Below are 17,199 nucleotides of genomic sequence, written 5' to 3' on the forward strand. Positions count from 1 at the left end.
AAAGTAGCAATACATTGTGTTGTGTACATGGTACATCTGACTGAGTAGAATCAATAGTGTTTCATTACATCTAGGATAGGATTAACTAGTTCTGGAGTTAGTGATTAAATCTTGTAATGTAACCACTAGGGGGCAGGCAAAGACTGAGGAATTGGAAGAAAGCTGAGATCTGCAAGTTCCTGCCATTTGGACATGCTGAATTCAGAGTTGAATAGGGAAATAGCGGAAAGCCAAAGCAAAAGAGAAGAGCATTCTGTGAAGGAAACCTGCTATTAACCTGAGATTTTCCTGCTTTATAGAGCTTTATGAGAATTTTTTAGAGCCTTCTTGGAAATAGCTTGCAAAGGTGATGTGTTGTGGAGAGAGATTTGTGATTAAAAATAATTTACTGTATGTTTATAGTGTTTAACATACCACTTTACCCGCCACAGCAGTGGAGTGTGCTCCTGGTTAATTTGTCCCAGCCATTATGAACCCAGAAGCCCCCTGAACAAGAAATTTAATTAAAGGGCTACTTTATAAACAGCAGACTGTATAAACCAGAACACTGGAAAGTTAAAAAACTGGTTTGATGTCTAGTCTGAACAATGACAGCTCCAATAGCACAGTGGTGTTCGTCATCAAACTATAGTAATTTAAAGTTTCCCGTCCAGAACAAATAGTGTCACTAAGGTTCAACCTTGAATATTTCCCATCCCAATAATAACCAGGCCTAGCATTATTTAGTTTCAGAGATGTAATAAGATTAGGCAACACAGTGGTGTTTTATCATACAGAGTCTCCAGTTGCCTCTTGCATACAGTTATCCTATCCTGGAGTAGACAGAACAGCTAAAGCAGGTAATGCAGCAGCATCCAGGACAGTTCAGAGAGCTGCCAAGTTGGATGTGACTTTTGAAGCTTGAGATTGTTTTAAGTGAAATGCAACCATTCATGGAAGAAGATAAGCTATGTTAGAAGTATTTAAACAAGAGCTCACCACTATAGTCATTTAGGAGTAATTGACCTTTCATTCTATCCAGTAGTGCTTAAAGACCAGATCAAGTTTTGCTTTGGATACTATCAGACATTTGCAAGTTCATTTCATATTTCATGCTTAGAATTGACAGACTCCCTTGTGACAGTGAGTGAAGTGGCATTCATTATGACACCAGACTTTTGTCATTAATCTTTACAAGAGCTGATGGCAGGTACAGCAGGAGAGCAGACAATCTTCCATATGCCATTTGGATTATTTCAGTTTATTACTAAAATATGTATTAATATTGTTACGTTTTCAGCATCTAAAAGGCTGATAGATAAATTATTAGTACGGTGTTTTCACTTTCACAGGCACATATATGGATGATATGATTGTTCTATGGTAACTGGGGGGAACAATTGTTCCTTCTTTACTTCTTTGAAACTGAAAGAAACTCATTTGACAGATAATGGGTGCAAATATGGAATCTGGAATATGAAGTAGTCCAAGTAGGTAGCTGTGTCAAAATGCGTAGGCTGCAAATGAGCAGGTAAAGGTTTATTTCATTAAGTGGAGACGTAACCACAGATTAGTCATGGAGTGTGAATGTTTTTGCAAATTTAGTATTTGCTCAGCTCAGACCTTGTTCTGTAAAACTCAGTATAATTACTAGATGATATGTCTTGCTCCTATCATACAGTATGCTGTCAATTTGGCACTACTACATGTGTTTGCAGAGTTCTGAGAAGTGGGGAGGAGAGCAGCTATTGTGGAGCACCGTCATGGTACATGGAAATCTATGAATTACACTGGTTTTGGCTTGTTAAATGGAAGCCTGATTAAAATAATTTGTTCTATGTTCATTGTTTGTTGTACATGCTTTAATGATTAACTTTATATATTCTTTATATTATGATGGTGCTTCTTTGTTTAAATGTGTGAAAAAGGTCATGACTCCTGATATTTGTGTGCCATTTCTTAACATGTTAAAAGTTTCCTTTTTTCTTCTAGGGAGTTCATTTATGGGACTTGCAGGATCGTGTTTTAGTGAGAAAGTATCAAGGGGTCACACAAGGATTTTATACAATCCATTCATGTTTTGGAGGCCATAATGAAGACTTCATAGCCAGTGGTAGTGAAGGTAAGCTGCAATTGTGAATTCAAGAGGGCATTTTTGCATTTTTTCAATCTAGGTTAAGAAATTAATGATAAATTTAGGTCTTTGGTTTTTGTTGTAATTGGTGTTCGTCCAATAAACTGAAAAAAAGTTTTTCTTTGTTTCTGAAAAACAACTGTAACTGTTCTTATAATTGTATCAAATATCTTTTACAAAAGCCATGTCTTAAGTACAGAAAGTTTAGTACAAAAGGATATATTTCTTATACAATAAGATCACACACATGTGTGTAAGACAACATAGAGATGTTAATGGGACCAGTAGGGAACCTCACCCTGCGGTCTGTGTGGTTCCTAATGCCCCAATATAGTGACGGAGACACTACAATGTAAAAAGGGGGCTATCCTTCAGATGAGATGTAAAACCAAGGTCCTGACACTCAGTTGTCATTTAAAACTCCAGAGTGTTTCTCGAGAGGAGTAGGGGTATCCTGGCCACATTTCCACCTGGTCTTTACCAGTCATGGTCGCCTAATAATCCCCATCTATGAATTGACTTCATTACTTCGTTGTCCTCCACACTGATAGCTGATGTGTGGTGAGCTTACTGGTGCATTTTGGCTGCTGTCACATCATCAGGGTGGGTGCTACACATTGGTGGTATAAAGTGCTTTTGAGTCCAGTGTCCAGAAAAACAATATATATGTGTTATTATAACCTGACGAGATGATGGTTGCTACAGAATGTTTTGACAAATGATTGAGAGAACATCTTATGTCATATTTACAGCACCTTTGAGTACAGCTCTGATACCCAGCACAGATTAAAAAGAAAAATTCTCCAAATATGTTTTTTCCATCCTATTAGCATTACATGTCGTGTTTCACTACCATAGTCAATGCTGTGGTATTCCAGCTTTTAATAGAATTATAAAAATATTATTTGGCACAGTAATTGACACATTTTTGAGATATGTATCTGAATGTTTTAACTCTTTGCCTTCTTTTTATAGACCATAAAGTTTATATCTGGCACAAACGCAGCGAGCTGCCAATAGCTGAGCTGACGGGACACACACGCACAGTCAATTGTGTTAGCTGGAACCCACAGGTCCCTGGCATGATGGCAAGTGCTTCTGATGACGGCACAGTTAGGATATGGGGACCAGCACCATTTGTAGACACCCAGGATTTTGAAGGTATCAATGGTAAATGACCTATTCTATTCCCTCTAAATAAATTGAAGCACTGTGAAGAAATCAGTTCTTTTAAGAGGGTTTTAATACAGTTCTTTTTATTTCTAAGGAGAGTTGAATGTTACTAAAGCTTAAACTGACTTTGCATGCATCAGGATACTACTGCTGTACTCATTCTGAATTAAATAAGGTAACCGTCAATTCACTTTGTCAGAATTGCAATTAACTTGAACATTTTTGTCATAGTTGGAACAGTTGGTATGTCTTATTCCAGTTCTTTAATGTACTTTATCTGTGTCATTGTAACATAAGTGATTGAATGGAATAGGGCCAATTTTAGTACATATCAGTTATCTCTTTCAGTAAAAAAATCTTAAGTGGTGTGCCCCTTATGTTTGTTTATGTTTGTATATAGAACAATAAGTATGTTCATTAAACAAGGTGTTTTATTTAATCAATGAAATTCGTTTTGGCTCATTTTAAAATACCTGTTCAAGGAAGGTGGTGTACCTTCTAAAATTCATCAACGTGTAAGAGTGACTTCTAATGGAGCATCCACAAACCCTGCAGAATCAAAGTGGTCAGCTGAGTTCTTTCATGGACATCAGTCTCGTGAAAATGACAAACTCTAGATGCCCTGCTGATCAACTGGGTCAAGATGTCAAACATTTGGACTAGATGGCAGCAGCATGAAGCTACAATTTCTCGTGTCGTGATGATTTTTAATAATTATGAGGAAGAGGGGAATGTGCAAGATTTAGTCCAGTGACATAAAATTCCAAACTTTTGAGTAGAAAATAACCAACATTGTATTTTGAGCCATTTTAAGTACCTTGTTCTTTGAACTTACCTACAACTATATGTATGCATATGTACTGATTTTACTTGTGAGATCTGAGCGATCACTTGTTTACATTGAGACTGTAAAGAAAATAATTTCAAATGAAAAGGGAATATCCCTATTAGAAAAAAAAATCAATCCATTTTCCTTACTTATCACTCATAAGTGCATAATCAAGCTTTTTTTCACTGAAGCGAGTATCATAACTGTTACAACCTATTTCCTTTGCTGTTTGTTTTTTGGAATAGTAAATTATTTTATAAATCTATCATCAGATGTCTTCCTACAGAATTACTAGTGGTTGGTATTTGTATTTGTACCAGCACACATTCATATACTGTACGTAGCATCAAAGCAAACAAGTTGTTAGTGATGGAAGTAAGAAACCTGAGTGTGACATATGTGCCATAGATTATTAAACTGTTTATGGTAAAAGTAAATTTCACACAGCTTAAATAATGGCAGTGTCTAGTCTGTACAATGAAAACTGGAATAAGTGTGTATGATTAACCCCATATTAGCAAGAAAAGAGCAGTTATAAGTGAGTTACATTCATTGACATGTAACTTCACCAAGTCTGTTGTAGTTACAGAAAAGCCTGATAAATCACTTAAAAGCCATTGATTTATTCCTAAATAATTCAGGTATCGAAAGTTGCCATTTGCGATAAACAAGAAGTAACACCCTGTTTAACACGAGATACCATTATTTAAAATTTACCATGCCAATTTTTTTTTGCAGGACCTAAAGATTTTTAAAAATAATCATAACTTTATTTCAATTACATTTATTATATATATTTATAGAGGCCCTCTGGATTTTTATGGAATCCCTTAATTCAGAAATCCTTAAAACAGGATTCTAATAATGTGCAAACATTTGTTGAAAAAATTGCCTTGGATTAACCTAATGCGACACCTGAATATTTTTCATGGCATTGTTTTTTTGTCAAAGCAGTTGCTGCACCTTCTGTGCAATATTAAGCAACTTCCATTTTATCATTTCATTTTAAGGAGGCTTAAGGAATGAATCAATATTAAAAGTTAGTGTTGAATTTGCGTATATGCCACTTAGGATAAGGGATATTGGCGAAAGCCATTAATATGACCTTATTTTTAAAATAATTGTTAAAGGTAAATTTGAAAAAGAGCATAATAAAAGATTAGCATATGCATTTTTGTTCTGTTTTTGGGAAAATGAAGTAAAATAAGTAATTTGTACAATAGTTTTCTAGTGTGCAAAAACATGGTTTTCAGAATAAACATCTTAAGAAGCTTGCAACAGAAGATATGGATGACATCTTGTCTTTGAATGGATACATTTGTTTTACTGCCCGTTTAAAAAAATATGGTAATTCGGGCAGCATTAACACAGAGTGAGTGTCTAGCTCTAACACTAGGTTTCTGGCAAAGGGATTTTTTCTCATCTCTGGAATAATTATTCACTGTCTGCCAAAATACAGACAGCAAGGTTTTAGAAACATATTAATAATTGTTCTGTACCCATTGATTACTAATACTCCAGAATTCCACAAACTGAAGAAGGGTGGAGATAAATTTTGAGGAAAGGGACATGGCCCTTACCACAGTGCACTGCGGCCCTGGATAGCACGCGCAGTTATTGAATCCCCATCATATTCAGACTGGTCAGTACCTGGGTGGGAATGTCCTGGGTAAAACTATGGTAGCTGATGGAAGAGGTGTTAGTGGGGCCAGCAGGGGGCACTCACCCTGCGGTCCATGTGGGTCCTAATGCCCCAGTATAGTGACAGGGACACTATATGTAAACAGGCGCCATCCTTTGGATGAGTTGTAAAACCAAGGTCCTGACTCTCTGTGGTTATTAAAAATCCCAGGGCGTCTCTTGGTCAAAATTCCCATTGGCCGTTACCAATCATGGCCTCCTAAAAATCCCCATCAGTGAATTGGCTTCATTACTCTGCTCTCCTCCCCACTGATAGCTGATGTGCGGTGATCGTTCTGGCGCACTATGACCGTTGCATCATCCAGGTGGGTGCTGCACATTGGTGGTGGAGGGGAGTCCCCATTACATGTAAAGCACTTTGAGTAAAGTGTCCAGAAAAGCGCTATGTAAGTGTAAGCTATTATTATTATTATTATTATTATTATTATTTTAATTACAAGACATTAATTTGATATTCTTGATGCTGTGATCTTCTAGATGGTGGAACTCATGGAAGAATGAATGATGATGGATTTTTGCCAAATATACTCTCATTTAAGCTCTTGTAAGCAGTGAATTAAAACTATCATCTCCGTAATACCATCGGGAGCAGAAAAGAAGCCCCTTACTCGTTAGCTGAAGAAATCTTAGCTTTCATGAAATACAAGTGTACCTGGGTGATCAAACAAGAATCTTTTATCATATCTTGAAGGCAAAGTGCTGCAGAGAGAAGCCTTTCATAATACTGGCAAACCAGAAGTTCTGGAGACTAATATTATTTGTCAGGGGAAAAGTAGAACTAACTGGTTGCTTTTTTGTAAGAAGCATCTGTGCAAACGAGTGTGCTTGCACTCCAGCAGGAAGGACAGTCTAAAATGTCAGTCATATTCAAATACTTGGAAGGAACATTGTGCAATGAATTATTTTCTTATCCAAGCAACACATAGCAAGATGCATTTAATGCAAAGAAAATTCAAGAGGATTACAAGAATTATTTCAATTCTGTGGAAGATGGCAGCTCAGAGCACTTGCTTAGTTTATTATAGAATTGGATAGTTAAAATAATAAGACTTTTGTGAATATAGCTACCTTGAAAGAAAAATCCAAAGTGTCTTATGTAACTACAAATTACTAATTAAAAACATTTAAATTTATAATACTTTTCATCAATAACATCTATTGAAACATCTATGTACTAATACACAGGCTACATTAGATTCAGTAAATTAATCACAGACACTGAAATAATAAATTTAAATCTGGCAAATGTAGATTAGTTGTAATCGAAACTATACTTCATTGAAGAAATGTGTAAATAAAAAAGACATAACTAAGTATACATTCTATCTGGTATGTGGCAGAATCAGTTATCAGCTTTTTTTCTCCAGATGAAATCGAATGTTTTTGGTGTTGTGTATCATACTATTCCCATTTTTCAGAGGGCAATTTTCTAATATGCCATACTGTCCAAAGCCTGTGTCTAAATCCTAATTATGTTTTGCATCACAAGGGAGAGTGACCTTTAGAAGCCCACTGTAATCTTTGATTTTTGTATACCAGACTGGTATGTATACCAGTCTCCAAAGCTGATGAAAAAGGTTTGTCAGAGGTGGTTGGTAGGATAGTTTCAGAGATAAAAGATAGTAATTCACCTGGCTGGAGAATTATTTGTGTGGGTGTCTTTGAAACAAAATAATATTTTTAATTTTTTACAGTTTGCGTGACAGCATTCATTTTAAGTTAATAATGGAGTAAAATCAAATATCTTATGCAAAATATCTTTATCAGTAATGACTGACTTTTGCATACTTTTACCACAGAATATAATTAAAAATAAAATATATTTATTTTTAAATGTCATAGTTTTTATAGTAACTCAGCCAGTGAGAGTCTAGTTTGAGATACATGTTTACTGTATGGAGCGTATTATACAGCTAATCACACATCAGAAAATTCTGAAGCTCCATACATAAAATTTGGTAACGCACCAATACATTGTCGGAGCCTGTGTAGATTAAGCACCATCTGCTCTCACTCCTCCAATCTGGCAGCAATGGGAACCTGATGGGAGGAGATACTTCTGCCAGGATGGGCCAGGCTGTGGCTCGCTCTGGGAAGCCTGGAAATTTTATGATGTGCGATTAGTCATACAATACTAGCCGTACAGTAAACATGTATATATTATGCCAGACTGTCACTGGCTAAGAGCTTGTGAGCTGTTTTTCTTTGCATTTTGCCTTAAGCACATATACAGCTTGAACTGAATGTGCTCTAGGTGCTTTCTCCTGGCCTGTATGTGCATGATTTTGTACTAGTGTATGTGGTTAATGAAAATAATAGTGAGCAAAATATTCACTGGGGCAAATTATTGCTAATAGAAATAACACTAAGCAAGGCTTTTCTATATATAGAAACATCCTTTTACAAAACTTACTGAATCATGTAAAGGCATTTTCTATGACGTCTGAATGCATTTAGTGTTTAACCAAGTTATATCATTTCACTGATTGAGTAAAGTAACTTAATCTTAGCGAATACCTTTCATATGACATGTACAGGTACAGTATATGTATTTTTTAAATGCATAGCATATATGAGGTTACAATACAACAAAATATGCCCAACATATTTTTCTCTTGCTAATTCAACCCTAGATATTTATCCACCCCAGATTATATTTTACAATAGGCTTCTTGTTTATTTGATATGTTAAAATGTATCTAAACTATCATAAAGTAATACAACTACAGTAAATGTACAGAATTATAAGCCATTCAGTCACTGTCATCTGTTTATTCCCCACATTTTTTTCAATTATCTAGAGGTTAGATACAACTCATTGTCAAGTTGTAGCAGTTGATATTGCCCCATCCCTAACACCTTTGAGAAAGTCTTGCAGCTGCTGCCTGTAAACGTTGCTTGAAAGTATCCTTCTGTTACATCGTCTTTAATACCCGACTTATAGTTTGAAAATAGACATAACATAAAAGGTATTGCTTTCATATTCTTAATTTTGTTATTGTCTTTTCCCTCACAGAGGATTGCAGTAGCATGGATAGTTGATGGTGACTTTGGAGTGGACGACTTCTCTAAAAGAAAAAAATAATTAGTTGCATTCTAAATGGCTCTGGAGTTGGTGTAACACAATCTTGATTGATTATTGGACAGAAATGATCTTCATTTAAACAAGAAAAAAGACAACCATCAATGGCACTCAAATAAGGAGCCAAGCATCCTACCATCTTGCTTCATAGTAACAAAGAAGAAGCACGCCATTAGAACACAGTTGGACGCCATGTTGAAATATCTCCATTGGTTTGTGAAGAGCTGTGATACATTGAGACTATCCATTGGACTCAGCAACTTTTTCCCTGACAGTTTTGGTCTAGCAACTCTTTCTTGTTGTTCTTCTACGTAATGGAGTTAAAATGCTTGTTTGGATTTTTTATTTAACAGTTTAGAGGGCTTGATTAGTGAAAATGGAGTGCTTTAGTCTGAAGAATTTACACTTAATAGGAGAACTCTTTTATCCTTTTTGTTTATTCATTTTTAAAACTGAGACCCCGAGACTCCTAGCCCCCATTTGGTTTTGAATCTCTACAGCACGGTTCATGGTTTCACACAGAATCACACTATTGGAGAAAAAAATAACTTCCTTAGAGTATGTACAGGAATGGCTTGTGTTAGATTATGGAGTTAGATTACATGGAGTAATCCTAAAGGATCACCTTTAATGTTCATGGACTTATGTCCATGTGATATTTATCACTATTCTCCGAAGGCTTATAAAAAATGTGCATCCTGTATCTCTTCACACAGGAACAGATCTTGAACCTTCTCCAATTGACTCTGTAAAATTGGTGCTATATGTATATACAGACTTAAGTTGTTTAGAGGCAAAATTCACAGTTGATTTCACACATGAAAGTTTGGACGAGGCTATTTTGCTGCTTAAGTCTCTGATAGTGAGCACATTCTACTTAAAGGATTAATGATTTTTAAAAATGTCAACACTTGTTTTTTTTCAAGTATATAGTTCTAAACATCTGGAGGATAAAGCAAAAAGTAAATGTTTTTCTGTGTCAGGCTGGAACTTGCAAGGTATGTTGTATTATTTTCAGATAGAATGATACAAATGTACAGCTATCAGTTAATGATATAATAATTGGGCATTTAAATAAAACACATCTTTTGAGAAGGCAACACATTTGAGATTTTTTTTCTTGAAAAAATTCAGCTTGGATTTTTTTTAGTCTACAGTTTCATCCCAGTGTTTGGACAATGGCAGTTTTTATTTTCCTTTATACTTGTTTGTATATGGCGACACATCCAGCTCATAATAGTAGATTTTATTAATGGTTACAGATAGTCTGCTTCCCCGATTTTTTTCTAAATTAAAATTCAAATACACTACTCTTCACCTTTTTATAGTGACTTCGATTTATTGGCTGGTGCTTCTTAGAATAGCCTTTTAACGCCAAACATCTTTTAACGGAAGCTCAAGCTCTATGAAAACAGTGGTTTTAGTGCTATGCTCAATTAATGTCAAAGCTGTAGAACAGAACTCAAGTGGCTGATCTCAAAGATAAAAGTTTAAACATACTAGTTATTTTGTATTTTGGCTATATTTTGATTTATTGTAATAGAAAATGTTAAAAATTTAAAGAATGAAAAGGGATTAGTTTTTGGGTACTAATTGGTTTGTATAAATATTCAGACCTACAGATAAATATTTTTTAAGTACTCATTTTTAATTTTTATTATATAGGACATTCAGAATATTCTGTTTATTCCATACTGATAAAACTCCTGATGTTTATAGATCATTATTACCACAATATAGCTTAAATATTTATACATACTAAGGATATCATTAATGAGCAATGTATTGTATCTTCACAATGTTTAGTTGTGGAGTAAATTAATTGAACGTTAAATTTAGCGCCCTTTCTTTTATAATCACATGAGTGTTTTTTTCACACTTGGCGATCTAGGCATTTCCTTTTGTTTTATAGCATTCATTGTCATCTCAAGGAGATGAAACTCGTTGTTTTAAGATCTTGTTACTCCAGTTGTTCCTGTTCCAAGTTGGAAAAGGCAACTATAACATTTCCCCGAGCATGCGACCTGTGTGTTGGGTCCCTAAAAACAAGGACTTGAACCCTGATAGAATATATCTCACCAGATTGTATTTAAACGTCAGATAATAGGTCTACAATGCACCACTAGGACCACCCTAGGGAGAGGCTGTCATAGCCACCTGGACCAGTATGCTAAAACTAATTTTGCTTGAATGTTTATTTGCTTAATGTGTGTAGCACTGATTTAGACCTGCACAACACCACTTACGTTTTGGACATGTAGCATTTAGCAAAGTTAATTAAGACATTTACGATACTCTGCCATGAAGGTAGAAATTATTCGAGGCCCTTCAAAAATCCATTCTTCCTCTAAACACCCTTTAAGATGGCAAACATTTAAAATGAACATTTCAAAGCAATTCTGATGCCTGTTTAAGGTGTTAGTTGGTGTTAGAACATATAATCGAACTTGTGCTTATTTTGTTTTACGGGTGCATGCTAAGCAGTGTCAAAGTTGTGTAAGGCAAATACATTTCATTAACATAATTCTGAAGTCCATAAATCCATGTTTAGTGAAGTGTTGGCTATATCGTACATACAAAACAGGGTGACACAATCTAATGTGGTTAGAAAATGACTGTTAATATATCTAGAAAGTTTGAAGCATATCCAGCATATCCAGTTGTTCAAAAATGTACAAATTGAAGCCTTGAGGTCTTGAAGCCTTGAGGTCTGTGTTAAGGATTTTAAGTAATTTTCCTTCATGTCCAGTTGTTTGCCAAAATGTTATGTAAAGTGAAAAGAAGGCAGTTAAATTGTTCAGTTTACACGTTACAAGTGCTTTTTAATAACAGTTTTCTGATCTGTTCTAATAGTGTTTAAATGGAAAAATAGGGTGTATCCCACGTCATTGACCAAGCTATGCAAGTGGTGATATTGCTGCGTTCCTCAGTTAACCTTTAGATTTGCAATTTTGTTTTTTACTTAAGACTACCCATAGGCGGTCACTGGAATATGGGAAAATCAGTCAAGAAAGCCTGGTCAAAAGATAAGTTTTTTGAAGGGATTGTTTTAATGGAACAAAACATGAGATCATCTTGTTTTGCAGTGCACATGGGAGAGGGGTAAAAGTGTACTGTGGCCAAAACACTGCAGGGGAGTGGGAGGTGAACAGTCAAAATTATAAGAAACTAAACCTCATGATAATTTAGTGAGTAAAATAATTAAAATTCATTTGTTTATAAATCGGTATCTTCAGATTTGATAATTAATAGAATCAACTAAGGAGTTCATAGAAAGAGCTGACTCCTCCCCCCCAAAAACTTCAAAATTCAAATACGATTCTACACCAGTTATCCTTCTTCAGACATCTGGAAACATTTCAATAGAACTACTTTTTAAAGTGAAAATATAAAGAATTTTTAATTAAACACCTTTTTGAACAATATCATTTTTCAGATTCCATAACGGCAGAACCTTATAATTATTTTTGCCTATCCTAAAATTTGCTTATTCCTCTATGGTCAAAAACATTTACACTTTTTCTATATTAATTTTTTAAATGTCTCACTTCAGCCAAGGATTGTGCTTTGCATTATTTTGATCACCCGCTGTTAATCCTGACAAGATGCATTCAGTCAACTGTTAGATTTTATTGAATACTTTTGCTTCTAGTTTAGTTCCTTAAGGAAATTTTCAAATGCTTGCAATTGTATACCAATGTGAACCATTTGTTGTCAGGTTAAACCTTGTTTGCACCGTATAGATAGTAAATGAGGCTGTTCAATCTTTTCCACATTTGTAGACTTAGAGACTTGATGGAAGAAGAGAAAGTGTATTTAAGGCCTTTGACATTTTATTTAATTCCCTCGTTTTAACATTTTTATTACCTTATCGAAAATATGCATATCAACATACACCATGGTTGTTAAAGGTTTCAAGAGGAGCAGTTTATAGTCAATTATAGTTTGAGCCCCAAAGGAGCAATAATTAGACCACTTGGCATTTCAGAACTGTGGTAATGTTTTGTAATTACAATCAGTTATATCACATTGTGTTTTTTGTGTATAAATGACTTTTTAAACAGTTAATTTAACAAATGGAATAGAAAAAACAAAATACAACATACAAAAATCACACAAGATAGGAGCTTCCACATGGCAGAATTATGTGCATCACGACAGAACTTTACTGAATTGTCACATCTTTTGATTCTTAGAATTTTGCCACCATGAAAACTTTTGTAAAACAGTTTGCGATTCTCCTTGTCTTATAGCCAGCTCTCATAAGAGTTAAGAGTATAACAACATTAGTTACAACAGTGGTTCATCGTACTCATTTTCATACTGTAAAGAATCCCTAAAAGCCAGCACCCAGAATCTAGTTTTGCAGTTTGCAGTACATTGAGAATCTTAGTCTTTAATTTTATTGTACCCAATTAAAAAGGAATTACACAATTGGGAATATGAGGCATTATTGTTGTTACTTGTTACTTGATTTATTCTTTCTATTCTGTTTAAAATCAAGTGTGTCAAAATCAAATCAGTGCAGTAGCAGATTCTGTTTCAATACATATTCAACCTTTTCTTTCAGATAGAATTTTAAAACAATTTGAAATTCCCTTCTTGCCTCATTAGATCTGTTTAGTAATGTATACCTTTTGCTTCAATGAGACAGAATGTATCGTTTTCAAATTCTAATATACGATGATAGTGATGTTGTCAAGGGGTAATATTCTTAAATGTTGAAGAGCTGCACATGTGGTTGACCATGGTGTATTTTTTGGTCTTTGCCCCTTTTGTGTCCAAAATGATTTGCTGCTACATACATGTATTCACAATTTTTTCCATTGTTTATGGGATTAAGAGACTGCCTTTTTTGACAGCTGTCAGTACTGTTTGAGTGGCATGTCTAAGATTTCCAAAATCATTCACGTTATGAAATCTTTTCATCTGTATGTGATTTAAAGTGCATTGTGACCAACGTACCAGTTGCTATTTAAATACATTTTTTAACTAGCCAGATGCACATGCAGTTAGTTGTCTAATCAGGGCGTCATTATTCATTCTGTTTTATTTGGGTGATTAATAGCTTTAGAGTTAATATTGTCATTAATGGATTTCATGTTTATTCCTGTCTCAGGATTAAGACCTTTGGCACAGAATGTGAAGTAGCTCAATTCATGCTTTGTAAGTACTACACTTGTTAACTAATTTAATTAATTTTTTTCTTAATTCATTCATGTTATTAGTTAAACCAGATTATGTTAACTTGCAGCACAACAATCCCTACTACTTGGCTAGACTGTGAGCCTTCAGTGAGAACCACATCACTCATCTGGTTAATGCTGATATTGTAGACACTGAGGTGTAAAAATCTGGGGGAAAATGGTTCTTATTAGTATGCATTTCAAAAGAAAACTTGCATACTAATTTTTCCCCAATATGCTGGCTCAGTAGTAAATTCAGTATGATTAGCAGATGTTTAATGAAGTAATTTAAATAGCTGAGTTCGCAATTGTTGAACAAACAAGACCAGCAGTTACTTGTGTCTTTTCATTCTGAAAATTAGTGTAGGTAATAGTAACCGATATGGAGCACTGTGATTCCATCATTTAAATTGTGAATTTTAAACTTCACAAACTTTTTTTCTATGACTTGTAATGCCTACTCTAAGAATGTACCTCATTACTTAATTATCCAAGATGGTGGGCTAAGCAGGTCCTTCTCAGCAAGCCACCTAAATATTTAAGCTATATCTGACCTTATTAGCCAGCTGGGTGTATATAAGAAAATGAGACCCATTCTCCTGGTTTTTTCTATTTGTTACTTGATACAGCCAGGACTTTCACCAGCAGCCTTGTACTTGATCCCTTATACACCCACCCATATTCTAATTTATTATAGTGGTTACTATAGCAAGATTTATAGAGTTGTTTTATAACCAACTAATAGTATTAAAAACTGTTTACCTTCCTATCAGTCATTTCTAGTTAATGTTGGTTGGTTCACAATAGCAGTTTTTATATATGTATGCACATATAATATAGTAGTTTGTTTTTTTTCAAGAAAAGTAGGTTGCTATGAATCAGAGATATGGATATAATTAAGCTTTAATAAGCTCTTTCCCATTATATATAATATATATATATAGACTATGTTTTCTTAAATGGATATAGGTTGATTATAAGCCACATTTTTTAGGGCAGGACCAGTTTGTATCTTTGACTTGCATTTTGCTTGTGTGGTTTATTGAATATTTTATTCTTAAACAGTTTAACTGAGCATACAGCTGCATTAATGGTGGCCTGAACAGGCCATTTCTTTAGAGCTGCTCTGTCTGAAAGTGAAAAGATTGTTTTGACAAATTTGTGTTGCATACAAATGATATGCGCATTCTTGTGTGTTACTCAGATCGGAACAATTGCTTTTTAGCTTGATGAAAACTAGCTAATCCTTTAAAAGTACAATCTCTTTATTAGTACAAACTCTGTTATTAATTATCATTCCCACCTTTTGCCAAAATAACATGTTCCTGATTATAATTTGAGCCTTTCTGTTCAGTTTCATAAATGCACAAGTGTGGTCTTAATACATGAACCGAGCTGCAGAGAGTGATAGTACCATCTATACTCACTCATCGCAGATTACTAAACTGTCAAGATTTCTATGAAGTTGTGGTGGATCTAGTTACATTTAGAGCTTTTTGGTATGTAATGACTATTTGCTATGGACTGATATTAAATGTTGAAAAAGACTGCTTTTTTGTCTGTTTTTATGGAACTTTTGTTACTTTTCACATATTGTTTTTTTCATTTATTTTTTTCTGTATTATCATATTAAAATATAACCTGCCATTGGGCCTCTTACTCTCAGTATTTATTCCCCATTGCTGTTCACTGAAAGGACATCTGTTTACAAAACTTTAAAAAAAGTGTTCACATTTCCATTTAAAGCTATGCTTTGGTGCTTTTCTCATAGTTTGTATCCCTTTTTAATGTATAAAATGTTGAAAATACCCAGATGGACATAGCCACTTAATGTTGGTAAATTATCAAAATGCAGAACACAATGAAATACCTTTTGGAATAGTTATATATTTTATATCCATATAAGAGTAACATACAAAGAATGTCTCAGGAAATAACTTGTGTATCTCAGTTCTGGAAACTGCAAAAAAAAGTTTCCCTGTAGTCTCTTTGAAAAATTCAAATTCAGGCAGCATATTGGGTATTTCAGAAGTAATGCAATATTTTAATCACATAAGCTTAGTAATTTGAACATTTAGACGAGTCAAATTTACAGTGTGAGGCCAAAATAATTGTTCAGAAATGAAGTCTCTTTCATTTTTTTGCTCATTTCTTTTTTCATTCCCCCTGTAAAGTACTTGCAACATGATTTTCTGTTACAGGTTTGCGGTGTGGGTTAGCTGCCCAGCAGAAGTTGTCTCCTAGACCTTAGACCTTGCAGCAGGACACAAGAAGAGTTCTAATTTGCGTTTAAATGTTATTATAAAAAAGTGATTGTACTTGTTTTGTAATGTTGTGTAAGGGGAAGTGTTATGTATGCATATTTTAAATAAAACATTCAGGGTTTTCAATACAGAAATATTGATAGATTGGAAATAAGTCCAGTGTAATCAATAGGGTTCTACTTAAACAGCATACCAGTGAGATGATGTATGCAGCTGTTTGCTGTTAGTAATTTGGATAAGTTTAAAAAAATTAAAACTTTCAATACAAAAACATTTTCTTAATATTTGTTTTTACTTTGCTTATCTCTACAGATAAATTCTTACATGCTGTTTTAAGGTAAGTTAAATCAGTAATTAACAGAACAGATTTGCAGCGAGTGCAGGTGCTCTAGTGTGATATAAATCTGTGCAACAATACATATTTATGCTTGATTTTTGCGATTTTTAGTTACACATACCAAAAATATTTTTTGCACTGCTTTACCTGCTTTAGGATTATGCAAAAACTTCCAAGTTTTAATGATGGTTTTCATGAACAATGGTGTGGACTGCAAGATGTGTTCTGTAACTTCCACATATGCACAGCAGGGGAAGGACTCTTTTTTTTTGTTGGTTTGTAAGCAAATGGGTTTCTGCTTTGAGCCGTTATTAAGTCTCAGCTGTGTGAATACTTTGTAGAACAAGCACCATTTCAGCCTAAGGTGATAATTTGTCAATCAACAACATCAATGAAGCTGCTCTAAAGAAAAAACAATACATCAAACCAGGGCTGCTGGTAAAATATTCACCAATAATGCAGGGTATTTATGACCATTCTACAATGGAAGTACTTGTAAGTAGTATCTTAGACC

General features: G+C 34.4%; 1 protein-coding gene across 8 annotated transcripts in view; it reads left to right on the forward strand.

Annotated features, from left to right (window-relative positions):
* Nucleotides 1-16,619, forward strand: part of wdr26a (WD repeat domain 26a) — a 51,021-nt gene extending 34,402 nt beyond the window's left edge. The window contains exons 12-15 of one of the 8 annotated variants that reach the window (XM_015344649.2): nucleotides 1,972-2,101; nucleotides 3,089-3,283; nucleotides 14,018-14,064; nucleotides 16,286-16,619. In XM_015344649.2, coding sequence (XP_015200135.1) covers nucleotides 1,972-2,101; nucleotides 3,089-3,283; nucleotides 14,018-14,049 — 357 coding nt within the window. In that variant the 3' untranslated portion in view covers nucleotides 14,050-14,064; nucleotides 16,286-16,619. Of the gene's footprint in view, nucleotides 1-1,971; nucleotides 2,102-3,088; nucleotides 3,284-8,832; nucleotides 15,737-16,285 lie in introns of those variants that run through there. The other 7 variants (XM_015344667.2, XM_015344626.2, XM_015344674.2 and 4 more) reach the window with 7 other exon arrangements.
* The last annotated feature ends 580 nt before the right edge of the window (nucleotides 16,620-17,199 follow it).

The sequence above is a fragment of the Lepisosteus oculatus genome, chromosome 2 (assembly GCF_040954835.1).
Source record: "Lepisosteus oculatus isolate fLepOcu1 chromosome 2, fLepOcu1.hap2, whole genome shotgun sequence".
In the NCBI taxonomy this organism is placed as follows: Eukaryota; Metazoa; Chordata; class Actinopteri; order Semionotiformes; family Lepisosteidae; genus Lepisosteus; species Lepisosteus oculatus.